Consider the following 16,900-nt stretch of genomic DNA (forward strand, 5'->3'; position numbering starts at 1 on the left):
AGGCAGGTGAAGTTTCCCTTTGGAGGCAGGCGGTTCCTAGCTCGTGAGTTTGGGGGGAGAGAGCCAGTTTCAGATGTTAAGGCTTCTCTGTCCCCTGCCTGGCTGCTGTGTCACCTCGTGGCCGGAGGGACCGCCTCCTTCCCCATCCTAACTTATATAGCCCCTGTGACCTCATTCACCTGGGCCAGCGGAGGTCAGCCCCCAGTTGGCTGTCAGCCAACCAATCTGAAATGCATCACCTGTTACCAGGCAGATCCCAGCTCCCCAGGTAGAAACCCCTTACCCAGGTAAGTGATGCAAGTCAGGTAAGCAGAGGGAGCAGGTTTCCCCCTCCCTCAGGAATGCAGCCAGCTCCAGTTCCCTAAAGAGACAGGCTGAGGGTGTGGTTCCCTATGTGCTGGGCCCATCCTAATTGAATGGTCACAGCACAGAGATTTAAATCACAGTGTCACAGGGCAGAGATTTTTGGGGAGAAACCAAGGTGGCTTTCTGCCACAGGGATGATCCTGTCTTAGGCAGGGAGTTGGGCTAGATGTAACCTCTGGAGGTCCCTTCCAGTCCTACTTGGGGCTGGATGATGATTATTATGATTACAATAATAATTTTCATCTGCAAATTCTTTCAGATGTACTTTATACATGAGGGCTCAATCCAGGCATGGGCTGAGCGCTCAGAGTCTTTGGGAATCGTAGTTACTGCAAGAGACAAAATCGTGCAGATTCAAAATATAGAGGTTGTTTTTAAAGGGAAGCTGACCTCTGTCCAAATTATTGTATTTACTCAAAACACAAGATGAGCTTCCCCGCCCCCAACTGACATGGGGAAAAAAAGCCCCTTGTCTTATAAACGCATACAAGAAAATCTCACAAAATACATTATCTATCATTAAACTGCTGCTGCAGCATATCCCCAGCAATGTAAACCAACTATGAAGCTGACTGAATGCAGAACACTGGTCACGACTATAAAACATACGGTGGGCAAACATGCTGACAAGAACCTACCACAAGGGTAGGCCAGTGCATCCCATCTGACTAAGACACTTTTTCAAGTCATGGTGAGCCACAAAACTGTACACCTTTTGACATCCTCTTCATTCCTACAGTTGAGCTGCACCTTTCTATCCCATTTCCAGTGATTCCTGTTTTTTCACCAGCCTTAAATGCCTGCCAAACATCATGAAATGGGGCCCCAAATGGTTCACCCAGAATCCCTCTGTCGCACAAGATTAGTGTGGCTCCTCCCTCCTCGAGGTGAAGCTGGACCAGGTTGCCCTGCGCCTCACCTGCACAGAAATTTTTGGAGGATCCTAGGACTCAAGATAAGAACACCTTGTTCCAGTCATGAGTGAGGGCTAATTAGCATGCGGATCCTTTGTGGGGGTATCTGGAGTACACACATACTGAGCAGTGCTGAGCTGTGGGGTCACTGTGGCTTGAAATGCTGTTGACTGTGGCAGGGCCCAGCCCAATGAACTATGTGGTAAATCACAAGTCTTTGCCTCCAGATTAATACCATGCATAGCCTGTACTACACATAAGCAGCTGCTAAAGCGCTGTTCAAAAGTGCATCTATGGAGTGAGTACCTGTGCTAAAACTTGCAGCAGTTTCAGAACAAAGATAACATGCATCAAGTTTGGAGGAGCAAAGTGCATGGTGTGAGGGTACTATATGCAAATTGCTATTGCAGTGTCTAATTTCAGGGTTATATTTCAAATTTGCTCCTCACTTCCATGTGCTCAGGGAGAGCAAGGTCTGACAGTAAGGAGGGGAAGAGACAGTCAGGGGAAAAGTTGGGGGGAAGCAGAAAGCAAAGGGATACCTGACACCCCAGATTTATTTTTCCTTCTGTAGCAGGGGGAGGGGAACAAGGTAAACCGCCGATCAATCGATTCTATATCTGGAAAATTATAACAAATTTATAATTTTTCCGTGTATAGAATCTAATTATTTGGAGGGGGGAGTGATCTTATAATCAGGGTCATCTTCTATTTGAGTAAATACAGGAGCACAACAGTGCAAAGTCCATCTCAGACCCTGAAGTTCCTTATATATCGTACACCAAAAAAACCAATCGCACAGGACATTGTTCTAACAAACCTTCACCATAAATCTCCTGGAATACCAACTCGCATTCCAAATTTGAGGTCACAGGTATGAATTACAGGACAGTCAGCACAGAGACTTTCCACCAAGTGCCTTTAAATACAATAAGGCAGTCACTGTATAATCCATTACCTCATTATTCCCCAACTACGTATCATTATAGACACACCATGTGGTCTTTTCCTAATTGTTGATAATCTGTTATGGTGACTAATGAAAAAGCAAACTGTCATTCTATGTGTTGTGGGAGGTCTGTGCCTTACCCAGGTACCTATATGGCTTCCCAATCGCACTAGCACCTGAGAGCCTACTCCACCTGCAGTTATTTTATGCCTTTGATAAAGGGCTATGTTTACCACAAATTCCCATCTACCGAACTACAGGAAGACAAACGTAATACTGTAAATGCTGCAGTCATGTTATCTTGCTGTCAAAGGCAGGGTGGGAAAGTTTCTAGATGAACAGTGCATAAGTTTTCCAGAAATCAAAAAGCAAGTAGTACTTTATAATAAGCACCAAGTCATGCCCCCTCCCCACCCCCAGGAAACCCCCAGCAAAAAAAAAAAATCACATTATATTAGTTGGTCAAGGGTTAATTTCCTTGTTTGAAACTGTTAGACAAAAATGTAATAACGTTTAAGTGTTATATGGTCAAGTACTCACAGAATACAGTAGGGTAACACTAAAGTACTGGATAATGCTGTACAATGCCATGAACTTAAATACACAGAAGGAAGTTATTAAAGCGGCCCGGCCTTCCCTGTGAAAACAAATACATCCATGTAATAAAAGGCATTAATTACATGCTGGGCAGTAAAATGCTTGCTAATATTAAACACGCGAATGCACACTGTGAAGCATTTTCTGCTAAGTGACAGCAAGGTCAAAGACATGTCAAGAATCTGAAAAGGAAAAAGGAAGAAGATGCATTTCCCACCTGAGTGCAACTGTCAGTGTGCCACCTAAATATAACGAGTAACGTCTGCTCAGTGAGATTTACTTTGGGAACATTTACCGGACAAGCTATAAGAGCTGTCAAAGTTCAGCACTGCTCTGAAAAGCATCTGTGGCACATCTGCTTCACAGCACTGCTCCCTGACCCCTGCTCAGGGTCAGACGAGCTGACTGCAGATAAACAAGTCAGCTTTCACACCTGTTCCTACCCGTGCGAGTTCTGCAGAGCTGGCACTGTGGGGCAGGCTGAACTGGGTTGTTTTCTGGTTCATGAGCCAAAGCTGTCAACCAGCTTCCAATTAGGAACAAAAACACTTCTCAGCAAACCCAGCGGGAACCACAGGGTGCAAGCACACAGCACACAACTCGATTTAGTAGTAAGTCACTCAAACTAAAAGTTACTCCCTGAAAAACATACAATAACTTTACTACATGGGAAAGTTAGGTAGCGTGGACGCAGGTCTGCTCTTAACCAACTCTATCCCAGGCTCGCTGTCTTCTCAGTGCAAACCTGCTCCCACCACCCAATGGACAGTTGCTGTAATCGTGCTCACAGTGAGCAGCTAACTGGGGAGAGCTGGTCACGTGTCTGCTCTTAACTCCAGAATAAATCCAGGGCAAAATTTTCCAAACTAATAATGTTGGGTATCTGCACACCAGCTTTTCCCAACAGCGTAGCTAAGGGCAGAAGCTGCCCACAGAATTTTTACAGTATAACTATGCTCTGAGAGGGAAGTCAGACCTCCAACCAGCTTTCAAGGGATGGAGAGACTTTTAAAAAATACAGACTGAACAAATTTGATCCAGCAATCAAGATATGCATATGAAACCCACAGCGCAATCCTTTGCAGTGAGTCATTCCAAAGAGCAGCAAGCGCTACAGGGTGTGAAGAGGTGGCAGCACAAACTTGGACTTTTTACTTCAAGTTTGGGAAGCCCAAGAGCATGCATGCAAGACTTGGTGGTTAACTTAAAGCTTCCTGCAAACTGTGAAAAAAATGAGTCCTGATGCTTAATGGCAGCAATTCAAATCATTCTTAGGCAAGATTATTCAGTGGCTAGAAGACATCTCATAGCTTAAAGGAAGACATTAACTTCACATGGACACAGTTAAAATAAAAAAATTCCATTTTGTAGTGATTTGTTAATGAAGGAAAGAAAACTGTTCAGGCTTGTGACTCATCTTCTCTCGTACCAAACAGGAAGTTACACAGAGCATGCAGAGAAATAACCCTTGCGCAGCCTCCATTTCTCACCGCTGGTTCATGCAATCTTTGCTTTGCTCTTGCATTGGCTTATGGGAAACATGTAGATAACTACAACAAGCAGCGTTACCTGATCAGGTTTGGCACACAGGAGATACTGGGAGTCCTGGAGGTGAACGGCGAAGCCACAGACGCCTCGAGTTCTGACAGCGATATGCCACCATGCGCTCTCTTCAGGGCCTGCCAGTGAGCATGGAAGAGTTAGAGGGGCGGCTCTACAACAAAGGCTTAGCTCTAAAATTTAAAATAATGTGATGGCAGCACCTTAAAAAAGAAATATACTTACACCACAGTCATTTGCACCATCTCCACACATGCCAACATAGTAACTACAAAAACCAAACAAGTTTCAGCATTCTACTCCATTCCAGAGCCATAACACTTATTGCATTTATCATCACCGACCCTTCTATGCAACTTTGCTTTCCAAGAGCGGTAATGCTATAACAAGGCATGAGGATCTCTATTATACAGATGGGGAAATGGAGACAAAATGGGAAGTGGTTTGCCCTAGTCAGCTGTAAATCCAAGCCATAGCCAGGACTAGAGCTTGGTTTCTGGCTCCCATTCTCATACTTAATCTTTCACAGCCAGCTGCCTGCAGGGGTCCAGGGGAGTAGACTTTGTCAACTGAAAGAAGAGACGCTGTTCCACATTTTTAGCACAGTATCACACGGAGGTCACCCCTAATTTTGGAGGAACCTGTAGCTGAATGGAAACAGTTGCATGAGTAAACTCCCCACTAGACTCATCCCTGCAAAGTAAAAGTTCACGGCAGCTTGAGACCAGGAGCCAATTTGGCAAAATGTGAACAAACAGGTTTTTATCCCATTAATACTTATTTGTTAAACAAACAGAAAACTCATATGAATTATTCACTAAGCTGAGTAGCCAGAATCAGATATGCTTGTCAGCACAGTTCTTCATAGAGTCTTGAAAAAGCAGCTGTTTTGAAAGGTCCCGGATTCACAGTTCACCACTAGAGCGCACTGCTTTCCTAACAGCTCCACTAACTGCCTTTTGGGCCAGCTCACAAGACAGTAAACTTTTATGGCCTGGCCTTCTTAGTAACACAAATGGAAACACATCAAACAGCTAAACGCACAGTCTTTCTTTCACAGGAGACAGTTCTGTAACATATGAACACGTCCGGCACAAACGGTCTGTAATTTACTCACTCTACATTTTGTAAGGCTTCCACCAGCTGTGTTTTCTGATCGGGTGCCATGCGAGCAAACACAGTGCCATGCAACACCAGCTGAAAGAGAGCACAGTTCTCAGCACCGTGACTCACAGCACAGAATCTGCTCATCATCCAAAAGGCCAATGCCAAGCAAGGGACCAACCTTGGGGACCAAGTCCTGAAAATGCTCCTGTATCACTGCAAAGGACTTCCCATTCATTGCAAAATGGTATTTGGTTATCTGGAGATCCTCAAGGCTGTCATGGACCAGTTTTATAGGAATATCCTGTACCAAATCACAAGAAATTCCAGTTAATTTAGCCACACCAGTCAGAATTGTTCCTTATATTTCAAACTATCACCAGCTCTATTTTATGCATCTCAAGGGACGTGCCTTTAATAAGGGTTATTGAAAATTTTACTATGAGCTAAAAGAAAATTTGTAAGATTAAATCTCATTCATCTGATAACAAAAACTCTGTAATTTAATGTGTGTTTCAGTTACAGATGCTGAAATATTTTTATAAAAATATCTGGAACATGCCTTCATAAAAACAGATTTATAAATGTAGACAGGGGGTTAATCATGGCTGCAACACCAATCCATCTTCCCGTGACTTTTTAACTTGCTTCTGGAGTAACTTTTACCACAACAATATGGTCTCACCTAATAACTTTTGCCACTGTGAGATACAGGATACTGAGGTGTAGGGACCAAGGTCTTTTATTTTACCACTGTATGGTATTTTAAAACTGAAAAGCAATACGAAGACACAGTCTGTGAAGTGCAGCAGCCCCAGGGCACCAACAATTTCCAAGTCAAAGGTCTCAAGAGGGAGGATGCTGTACTGAAGAGGCAGTTGATAAAGGTTTTTCTCCGATGTCACTGGAGACCAGGGAGAGCTTCCTACTGCCTCCAGCAGGAACACACGGCCTAAAGCAGGCACTTCAACACTGTTCAATGCTCAGGAGCATTTAAGAGCAGTCTCTTTATGAAGGCAACTGCTTGATGCAGATGGGCAGGTATCAATATATTCACCCAGCACTACAGTAGTTCTGTTCACTCAGCAGATGCCAGCTTCAACTGACTTTAGTTAGGGGCTTGAATGCTTATTCAGAGCTTGGAGGATGAAAACAGTACTATTGTTATTACTGTTAAGTGTGCACTGTATTAATGGCCTTGATGTGCTTCCTAGCCACAGCAAGACGGTGGCTTCTTGTCTGTGGTGGGCCCCCACAACAGCAATCCAAAGAGGGTAAAACACACATGTTTCTAGAGTGAAAGTGAGACAGCTCCAAATGTTAAATAAATCAAGTGGAGTTCAGTGAAAGATACAGCCATGCCAGCCTGTAGTTATGGGCCAGTACTGTGTTACAAGAAAGGCAGTATTACGCTTTAATTCTGGAACTGCATTCCACTATTTCTCTAGTGGTAAATGAAACAGTTCATTTATACAGACCTGCTCAGTGCTTTACTAGAATAATTCAAGGAAAGTAAATAAACCCAACAGGAAATCTTATGCTAACATGTAGAGCAGTGATACCAGGGTGCCACAGCAACCTGTGGTGCCCTGAGATGCCGGGGGGGGTGCTGCACAACGTTAGCACAATTAGGTGTGCAAATGGCATTTGTAAGATACACCCAGAGATTTCAAACAGAAACCTGCAGTTGTGATCTTTCCAAGTTCCTTGCAACAGAAAAAAACAGCTCTGTAATTTTTCTGCATTCAAAAAAGAGTGAAAATGAAGAGGTGGCACTTCCCAAGGGGTGCCTCACATCTATCCAAGGCACCTCGCATCTAAAACGGTTGAGAGCCACTGACCTAGAGGAACAAAACCTGTGCTAAAATTACCTCTGAGTTAATGGCTGGTGATGAATTAGTGCATTTTGGGAGAGTATCTGCATAATGCCAGTTTATCCTGGCAGTTTGTCCGTCCTTCGGAGGTAGTGCTTCAGCAATAATAACTTTGTCCTGAGGTAGAATCATTCCACAGTCTCTGGCCACAGAGATAGCAGTTAGCATGTTATCACCTATATGCAAGTATAATATGAAAATGGTTTAATTAGCATTCATTAGAGGGGAACATTTAAAAACAGCAGCAGCGGTATGTCACCAGCAACTTTAGTGACATTCATATCCATGGAGGAATGCCGTATTTTATGGTGTTATCACTCCTTTCCTATTTCTGATGCTTCTTCTAACCCAGAAGCTTCCTTGGAAACAAAACACAACGGACTCCCAAAAGTATTTTTTCTGAATGGTTTCAAAGACTAATGTCACCCAAGACCATCGTTGTTATACACTTCTACAGCTATGAAGACCCAGACTGCATTGGCCTGAAGTGCTGGTGTTTTTGCTGAAATGGGGAACAGGTTGTACACATTTAGGTGAGTGTGCAACTCGCTTATGGGCACAGAGGGCACAGACATCCCTTTAAAAATCTGGAACAAAGTGACTTACACAAGATCCTAAAAGAAGAAAGCCTGGATGGACTCCCAGCCCCTGCTCTTATAAAGCACATTTTGGCCCAGGGCACTGAATAGTTATGTCTGGCCACTTTCAGCTATAGCAGTCCCAGCAGCATATTTCCAGGATCTGGAAATCTTGGAAGTCAAAGCCTCCAGGCTATTTCACAACCAAGTCCTTTTTCAGGACAGTAGCAGCAGCATGCCAGAGCGTGGTCCTTTGCGGCAGTGAGTGAATCCCTTTGGAAAAGCATCTGCTGTCTATTTACGCTGTCTAAAAAGAAGTCTAAAGGCATGGCTCTATGCCAGACAACTGTATTCACTCTTGTCCCACCCTAGAGAAATCCTGCCCGCCCCTGCCTCTTCCTATGACTTTTTTTCTTGCATTTCATCCCCTGCTGCTGCCAACAGCTGAAATCCTACTTGGTTCTGCACAGGGGACACTCTGCACCCAGAGGCGAGCAACTTTTTTACGTTACTAGAAAGTAACAAGTAAATTGCATCCATTCCTGAACTTTCCCACAAGCAGGACATTTTTCCCCCACCCAATTCCATTCACAAGGCTGATTTTTCCTCCATTCGCACTAGCACATTTGGGGTCCCAGGGCCCTCCTGGCTCCTGCTGAAGTCCTCTGAACTAAGGGCCCCTCCACAGTTACCAAAACTTAAAAGCCACACATGGAAATAGTTGCGGAGAAAGGTGAAGACAAAGGGACATGCCTGCCTTTCACTCTACCTGAAGAAAATAGAGCAAGGAGGGGTTTTCAGAGAGACACCACAACAGAAGTGACAAAAACACTGCTCAAGTCCTGCAGCGACTGACAAGCCTGCCCTGCTGAGCACGATGCTGCAATCGCACCAGCAGCCGAACAAAAGCTTTGTCACAACCAGACCTCCTTGGCGTTCTTGTTTGTGGAAGCTTGAGGGGTAATTCTCCTCTCGGCCTGTGTGCATCCCTAACTCACACAAGTTACAACATCAGAATGGGCAAAGTCCAAGCTGGTGACAACTTTCTATATGGATAGAAGGGGTCCAACAGGAAATTAAGCCAAACTAATGTAGTCATATAATTTTCCAAACTGTAGTCCACACCATGCTAACGTGCATTTCCACTGCATCTGTCTCCCAAGACTCTCAAATGTTCTTTGCTGAACCAAGTTTCACACGGTGTGCTCTCTGCTCACGGGGAAACTGAGGCACAAAGATGGTAAATGACTTGCCTCAGACACGCACTGGTCCAGACTCTGCCACAGAGTCTGTCCCATGCATTCCCTCTGGACCATGCTTCCTCCCCCCAGATCACACCCACAGAAATATTCTTGCCCTGGTGCGGGCACTCACTGGGCATGAGTGAAAATACTTGGACCTGGCTCATCTTCAGACATGGGACAGTCACCGATACTAAAATAATGAATCCCACAGAGACCAAAATATTCAAAGCTGTGTGTACCTTCTCGCTATGCAATTAGCTGTTCCCCAAATATTAGAGTAGCCATGTTCTTACCTGTAACCATGACCGTGCGAATGCTGGCTTTATGCAAGTCCTTAAGCACTGCAGGCGTTTCTTGCTTTAGCTTGTTTTGCATTATAATTAAGCCCAAAAAACCCATGTTGCTTTCAATGGCATCTCTGCAGCAAAGAGAAAAACACTTTCAGAAAAATAACTGCTACTCAATGTAGACTATGCTTTTAAACCTTAATCAACAGGGCAATGTGAAAGATTTTACTTTTAATGACAAGAAAATAGTAATAATGTTCAGACTCACAAAGGATGGACAGAGACTGCTATATTTTAATTAGCTCCTTAAAAAAAAAAGCACAAAAGAGCATAGGTTTTGTTTCTTTTAAATACTGTTGTCTAATTCCTTTAAAAATATTTCCTAAACTAAATTTTGTTCTCAACATTTCTAGTGGTTGAAATCCACTAACATTAGAGACAATTTTAACTCTGAAGTGACAGCTTTGATTACTGTGCAAGCTACCTGGGAAAATAATTAAGGGTAAACAGTGCAGGTAATAGATGATGTTCTCAAAGCAGAGGAAGCTTCTAAACACCCACTATCCCTCTTACTTCCAGTAATTTCTTCTGTCTTTTTAACAACATGGAAGTTTGCAAAAAGGTGTCAACATCTCCATGTTCTTAAAGTTCAGCTGCAACTGCCAATTCTTCCACAACCTGGGGCCTGCTCCTGCCCTCTCTTACACCAGTTTCACACTAACGTAGCTCCATTAGTCCATGACTGTAAGCCCCCTGTCTTCATTGCATGTCTGCATGTCAGACTGTGGTGGAGAACAATACGCTATCCCAGAGCAGGAGGGTCTCAAGGGGAAACAACAGCAGAAGCAGTTATTATAAGAAGAGAAAATGTAAGAGGAAGCAAGTGAAGGAAAGATGCAATGCCTGACAAATGATGAATCAAAATGTAATGTTCTCAGAGGGCTTTCCTCTGAAAGGTGTCATTCACAAGTCCCTGACTTGTGAATGACACCTCTTCTTCCTATAAGAATATACCTGAAGGAAAGCAAGACCTGTGCCATGTTAACCTAAATCAAACGACAGCACACCATCATTAAGGCAAGCCCTTCAGGATTAGGACTGTTCCACAGCACCTGTGCAGTTACAGGAAAGCTCATTTGCCTTCGATGTCTGTGCGTATTGTCCAAGTAACCAACAACAGTGCACAGGACTACAGGTGAGGAGACAGAAGGTAACTTAGGTAAAAGCAGAACAAGTAGCCTTCAGGTAAGCCTGGCAGCACAAAGAAAGTTTTGGGGATGAATCGAAGGTATACATTTTCTTTGGCATGTCAGAGTTCCCAACACAAAGTACTCATTCTTACCTATTAATATTCTGGATTTTGTGCCACGTAAATTTTGATTCCACTTTTCTATGAGCAAGAGCAATAACTCGGAAGCCCTGCTTGGTATATTCTTCCAAAACACTTTCAAAGTCAACTGGAACTTTAAAAAGAGAGAAACAATCCCAGAATTACTACAATTTCTCACACCACCTCTGAACTGCATAAAAGAGAACAAAGTCAGCTCACTCCTTTACCTGTTTCTTGCTTACACAAGCTGGCAATCACCTCTGGGGCACCTTTCACATAAGCATCCATTTTCTTCTCTCCAAGCACTCTCGCTATTACACACATGCGTTGCAAAGCGGAAGAAAAAGGAAACTGGCGCACGATTCCTATCTCGTAAGTGGTCTGTAGAATTGATCCAAGACAACAAGGAAAAAGAGGTGGTTACATCTATATACATACATATCCTTAAAAAAGAGGCATCTCCCTTAGGAGAAAGGAGAAAGTCACACTTACCGGAAGCTCAAACAATTCCTGAAAAATAAAATGAGAAAAATATTAATCTACTACCAGGCTTCATTTCAAAGTTATATTTTCCACAATATTAGATCCAGTAGATATCAGATATCAGTAGATACAGTATCAGATACAGTAGATATCAGATTAGATATCAGTAATACATTTAACTAACACTTGGAACAGCAGCCACATCCACACAGCAGATTTTCTATTTAAACTAGGCTCCACTGTAGTTAGGATGCCAAGAAATCTGACTATTGGTATCCTGCATTTGAATAATGCCTATTACTTCAAACAGTCCCAAAGCACTTCACAGTTTCGGCGTTGCACTGATAGTACAAGAACGGTGTAAAAGCAAAATTCTACTCTCAGCTTTGCCAGACTTGCTGCATGACTCTGTAAAAGTCACTAGCTCCACTCCACAGCTCAGTTTCTCTTCATCTAAAGGGTGATGGATCCTTACTATCTCACCGAGGTTACATGAGGCTTGGTCCATGAGTGTTTGAAAAGCAGAGACAGGAGGCACTACAAATTTGACAAGTGCTATACCTTATTGCTGAATTCAACACTCTCAGAAATTAAAATGCAGAAACCTTTGATTCAAACAAAGCATGGTCGGAATTGCACAGCACAAACTCCACTCAAAAGCAAAAGATAAAGGACAAATGACATGCACACTAGGGCTGTGCGAAACGGCTATGTTTCATTTCAGATTCGGCCGTTTCTGAGGACAGTGATTCGTTTCGGATCGCTGTTCCATTTCGATTCGGCCAAATCCGTTTCAGAATTTTGACACTGGTTTGGTGCAGATTCAGAGATTTGGATCGGCCAGGGAGAGGCAAGCACAGCCGAGCAGCTGCAGGTTCTCCCGTGGCTCCTCTGGCTGTGCCTGCCTCTCCCCGGGCAGGGGAAGTCGCAAGAGAAACCCCCATGGCTGCTGTGCTTGGCCCCAGCTTCCCGGCACTTTCAAAGGAGGGCTGTTTTGGACTATTCCTGGGCGGCACCTCTGAAACATCTGAAACATTTCTGAAACATTTCGGGTGGCTTCATTTAGTTTCAGAGATGTTTTGGAGCCTTCTGTTTCATTTCGGATTCAGTGTTTCAGGTGCCAAAACAGGATGAAACACCACCAAAATGAAATGGCTGTCAAAATTTCACACAGCCTTAATGCAAACACTCCAGCTGACTGAAAAGGGCAGGGAGACCTAATTACCAGGGCTAGAATTTAGCCATGACAATAAAAGCAAAGACCCCAAATCTGGAAAGGCATCATGATGTCACGAATGACCAGAAAGGATCAGGACACCACCACACTGCGTGAAGTTGGCCATCTAAGAGGGAACACTGCTATCTACTGAATCACCAGCTCTTGCAGCCCCTGATCTGTGCCTTGTGTCTTCCCCGTAAAGCATGAACAGATCCTGACCCTGCTCAGAATTAGGCATGCAGGACCACAATACACAGGAACACACATCCGTTTTTAACTCCTCTAACACACTGACGAGAGAAGTGCATAAAGAACAGAGGCTTGTATTGGTCCTGAAAGGCAGTACCATGTCTTGATCTGTGGCAGGCTTGGACTCCGGAAGAAGCTGTTTTGGAGGTCGAACCACAGTTGGCATTATTCGATTGTGAAGGGCTGTTTCCTCCTCAGTTGCTTCTTCAAGAATCTAAAATGAAACCACTGCCTAATTAGCCCTTAATTGTAATTGAGGTTGCAACAGACAGATGACAACATTATTGGAAACAGCTCCTGCAGTCAGTGTCCCTGGCAATGACCTTTGATTCCTAAAGGTGTAAAATGCCTGTGATTTCCCTCCAAAAGCATTAGCTTAAAAAAAAAAAAAAGATGCACTGTGTGTCTTAGAAACTGGTCATATTCTCTTCCAGAATTAGCAAAAAGTAAATTTGATACTGAAAGTTCTTTCCATTTGAAGAAGCTTTTACTGAGAGAGACATTTTTTAGAATGCAAGCTTCATAGAATCCCAGGGCTGGCAGCGACCTTGAAGGTCAAATTTAACTGCCTGCAAGAATGCAGGCTGTGCTGTTCCTGCACCATCCCTGATGGTTGCCCAGACTCTTCTTGACCCCCTCCAGAGGAGACTTCACCATTTCCCTTTGTTCTACTGTCCTTCTGCCAGAAAAATCCCTAAAAACTGATCTAAAATGTGCTTTGCTGTATTTTAGACCCACTGACCCATGTGCTGCACCACATGCAAAGAAAAACAAAGTTTCTCCATCCTCTTTATGGCAGCTTTCAAATATTTGAAAACTATCATCATGTCTCCCCTTTTCTCCAAACTAAACCAAACTAGTTCCTCCAACCTTTCCTCAAGCAAATTGCTTTTCAACACCTTCATCCTCTTGACTGCTCACCTATACACCCTTTCCAGTTTCTCTACATCTTTCTAAAAATGCACCACCCAAAACTAGACATAGTATTGCAGCTGAGGCCGACTCAGAGCCAGTGATCCTGTCACCTCCCACGTCTTGAATATGTTTCTGTTAAAGCAACCTAAAATGCATTTGCTGCTTTCGTGGCAGTCTCACACTGCCACTTCATTTCACTGTTCACCCCAGATAAATTCTCATCATTGCTATGTCCCTCAAAACACAGAACTTTTAACTTGCTTCAGCTACAGGGAACATTCGACATCCCAGTTGTCCAATTTACCCTCCCAGTCTTGTGTCCGCTGCACGCTGGATCAGTATACTCTCTATTTGTGCATCCAAGTCATTAATAAAAATGTGAAAGACCATGGGCCCGTAGGTGCATTGTGTCATTTACCAGACAACGATACATCTCTACCTGCCGGCTATTGATTTTAAAGCGTGCAGCCTCAGGCACTACATAATGCATCACTTTGTGACATGTCAGACTGCTGCACATAGACACAATGCTCCCTCTGCAAGAAGCAATGAACTTACCCATCCTATGGCTTCAAACATCTTCAAATCCAGCGGATCCCCAGACAGCACTCCTTCAATTTTTGTGAGAGAATGACAAGTGGCCATGCAAGCAACAAACGGAGACTTCACTAAGCCCTCGCTGCATGCTCTCTCTTCCGGCAAAAGGAAGCTAGAACAATGGAGTTATGATACGCTTAGTACCATCATCATTTATAACGAGCTAATTCAAAACTGTTGTTTAGATTAGCAGCAAAAAATTGACTATACAAGTCATTTGGTGTTTATCCTTTCCACACCACATAGGAAATGGAGTAGGAGTCTCGGCTAGCACATTCTGTGGGAAATGGGGACCTGGCTCCTTTCAGCTCTGTGAACACCTCATTTTAAATACTTCAATAGTCAATTTCTGATTTAGCCCCGTGCGGCTTGCCTACCCAGCAACGCAAACCCCAGTTACCCGAATCCCAGCCATGCTAACGGCTGAGTCAGCCAGCGATGAAAGAACCAAAAATAAGTGCACCAGCCATGCATATAGGTTGTTTTTACCTGGTTTCTGTACTGTGCTCACCAGTCCATGGTGGTCCCACCCACATCGTCTGGCTGAGCCACATTTCAGAGCTGGGAGAAAGAGTGCTTCGAATTTTTGGCTGGCTGTAAATCACATTCTGGTTTGTTCCTCTTTACAGGTGCTTTTTTGCAAAGCTTCACAAATCCAACATTTCTATTTTATTCATAGTTCTTTCTACCCACTCATCACCATACCGTTTCAGTATCAGGCATGTACTTGCCGTCATGTCAATCATACTGTGACAGATCTATTTGATTTGATTAAGTACCCAAACAACAGGACACTGCTTGCTCACATACACTGCACACTGTAGCATTTTGGCCCTTACCGAGCATTTTCCACTCTTTGGATACCCCACAGATCCAAGCCATCTTCAGTAAGCGTACCAGTCTGCCAACACAAAAATCAACAGGAAAAGAGTGGCTGTTTTACTTTATTTCCAGTCAAAGTACAGGTGTAACAGTTACTAACAGTCCCTTACAAGTACCCTTCACCCCTGCTTGTTGCTTATTACTGCATTTGGGTTTGTGGGGCAAACACTCCTTTCAAAAACAGAATCAAGTGACAGTGTCACTGCTCGGGGCTAGGAAGGCAGTGACAGCTGTCTGAGCACACAGAGATGGCCCCTCACCTTCCAGCTCTGCAAGCTCCAACATCAGTATTTTTGGGGAGGGAACTTTCTCAAACTCCTACATGCAACTCTGAAGTGACTAGACGGCAGAAGGGCAAAGGGACAGCAGTTCATGGTATGCAGGGAAGGGGTGAGGCAGGGCAGGCGCCAACCCGTTACCAGTATGTATTCACCGAGAACAACAGAGCATTTCTCCCTCTCTTCTTCCCTCTCTTCCCCAATTCTTAAAACACTTTTTCCTCTTTGTGCAACTCCTTAAACTATCTGTGGACACTACCACTCCATTTTATAAAGTTTATAAAAAAGCAGTTTATAAATTGCTCTTTTTTATTAAAAGCGCATCTTAAGCACATTGATTTGGCTTTTCTTGGGAAATAAAATTAAGTGAGCCTGAACAAAACCCACCAACAACAGATCAAACAAACCAGGGGGAAGGGACTGAAAGAAGCTCAACTCTGGGAAATTGTAAGGACTAAGTCCCAAACCCCTGACCCTGGCACTCACGGAACAAGAACCAGTTCAGCCCTCCCACAGGCCACGGCTCATGAAGGAGAACTGAGTGGCCAGGACAGGGGCTCCATCTACCGCTGGCCCCTGCTTGGATCCTCCCACCTATGGCTGCCTGTTTCCTGGGGATGCTGTCTGGACATCAAGGCTACTGTTAGCCTTGGACCACTCTGCTTTTCCTTGCCTGTGCACCCTGACTCTGGATCTGACCACTCATCGCTGACCCCACTCAGACTTCGACTTTGGTCTCATGTCTTGGATTGCTGAAACACAGTTCTCACAGGTACCTGACCCAGCTTACTGCCTGACCTTGCTCTGTCTAGTGTGCCAGCCCCGGGCCAGACTCTGACCCGGCTACCCTCACCTAGTGACTCATGCAAACTACCAGACAGACTGCCTATGTCTTGGTATGTGACAGCAATGGCCAGAGAGCCACAGGACAGCGACGAGTTATGCAGAAGTGTAGTAAATATGTCAGAATGCAAAATATGTTCGATGTATGTATACAAGTATGAGAACTATAGGGAACAAGCAAGATGAGCTGGAAGTCTCAGTCTCTAAAAAGAAGTATGATCCAACTGGTATCACAGAGACCTGGTGGGACAGCTCTTATGACTTGAAGATGAACACTGAGGGCTACAGGGTTGGGAGAAAAGGTGGTGGTGTTGCCTTGCATGTCAAAAACACATTCACTTGCTCCCTGCTTCAGGAGGAATAAGACAGCACATGAGAATGCATTTGGGTGAAGATGAAAGGTGGAAGATACAGCATTGATATAATGGTGGGCTTTGTTATAGGCCAAGTCAGAAAGAGGAGGTGGATGAGGAACTCTTCTAGGAGGTAACAACATTATTCAAAAGTTATGAGATGGTACTGATGGGAGACCTCAGTTTTCCAGACATCCCCTGGAAGAACATCATCTAAAATGTTGAGTCAATTTCTAACTTGCATGGAGGGCATCTTTGTTCCAGATGGTTGAGGATAC

The 16,900-nt window shown here is 44.1% G+C and overlaps 1 protein-coding gene across 3 annotated transcripts in view; it reads right to left on the reverse strand.

Annotated features, from left to right (window-relative positions):
* The window catches only part of ATP13A3 (ATPase 13A3), a 108,158-nt gene that overhangs the window by 17,646 nt on the left and 73,612 nt on the right, over positions 1 to 16,900 (reverse strand). For all 3 annotated transcript variants that reach the window (XM_019503501.1, XM_019503500.1, XM_019503502.1), the window contains exons 16-28: positions 15,106 to 15,167; positions 14,228 to 14,378; positions 12,852 to 12,968; positions 11,296 to 11,313; positions 11,031 to 11,184; positions 10,816 to 10,936; positions 9,480 to 9,604; positions 7,362 to 7,540; positions 5,672 to 5,794; positions 5,504 to 5,583; positions 4,612 to 4,654; positions 4,396 to 4,505; positions 2,770 to 2,866 (exon numbers count right to left, since the gene is read on the reverse strand). In XM_019503501.1, the coding sequence (XP_019359046.1) occupies positions 2,770 to 2,866; positions 4,396 to 4,505; positions 4,612 to 4,654; positions 5,504 to 5,583; positions 5,672 to 5,794; positions 7,362 to 7,540; positions 9,480 to 9,604; positions 10,816 to 10,936; positions 11,031 to 11,184; positions 11,296 to 11,313; positions 12,852 to 12,968; positions 14,228 to 14,378; positions 15,106 to 15,167 (1,380 nt within the window). The remainder of the gene's footprint in view (positions 1 to 2,769; positions 2,867 to 4,395; positions 4,506 to 4,611; positions 4,655 to 5,503; positions 5,584 to 5,671; positions 5,795 to 7,361; positions 7,541 to 9,479; positions 9,605 to 10,815; positions 10,937 to 11,030; positions 11,185 to 11,295; positions 11,314 to 12,851; positions 12,969 to 14,227; positions 14,379 to 15,105; positions 15,168 to 16,900) is intronic.

This window comes from Gavialis gangeticus, unplaced genomic scaffold (assembly GCF_001723915.1).
Source record: "Gavialis gangeticus isolate Ggan-Ray unplaced genomic scaffold, GavGan_comp1, whole genome shotgun sequence".
Taxonomy (NCBI): domain Eukaryota; kingdom Metazoa; phylum Chordata; order Crocodylia; family Gavialidae; genus Gavialis; species Gavialis gangeticus.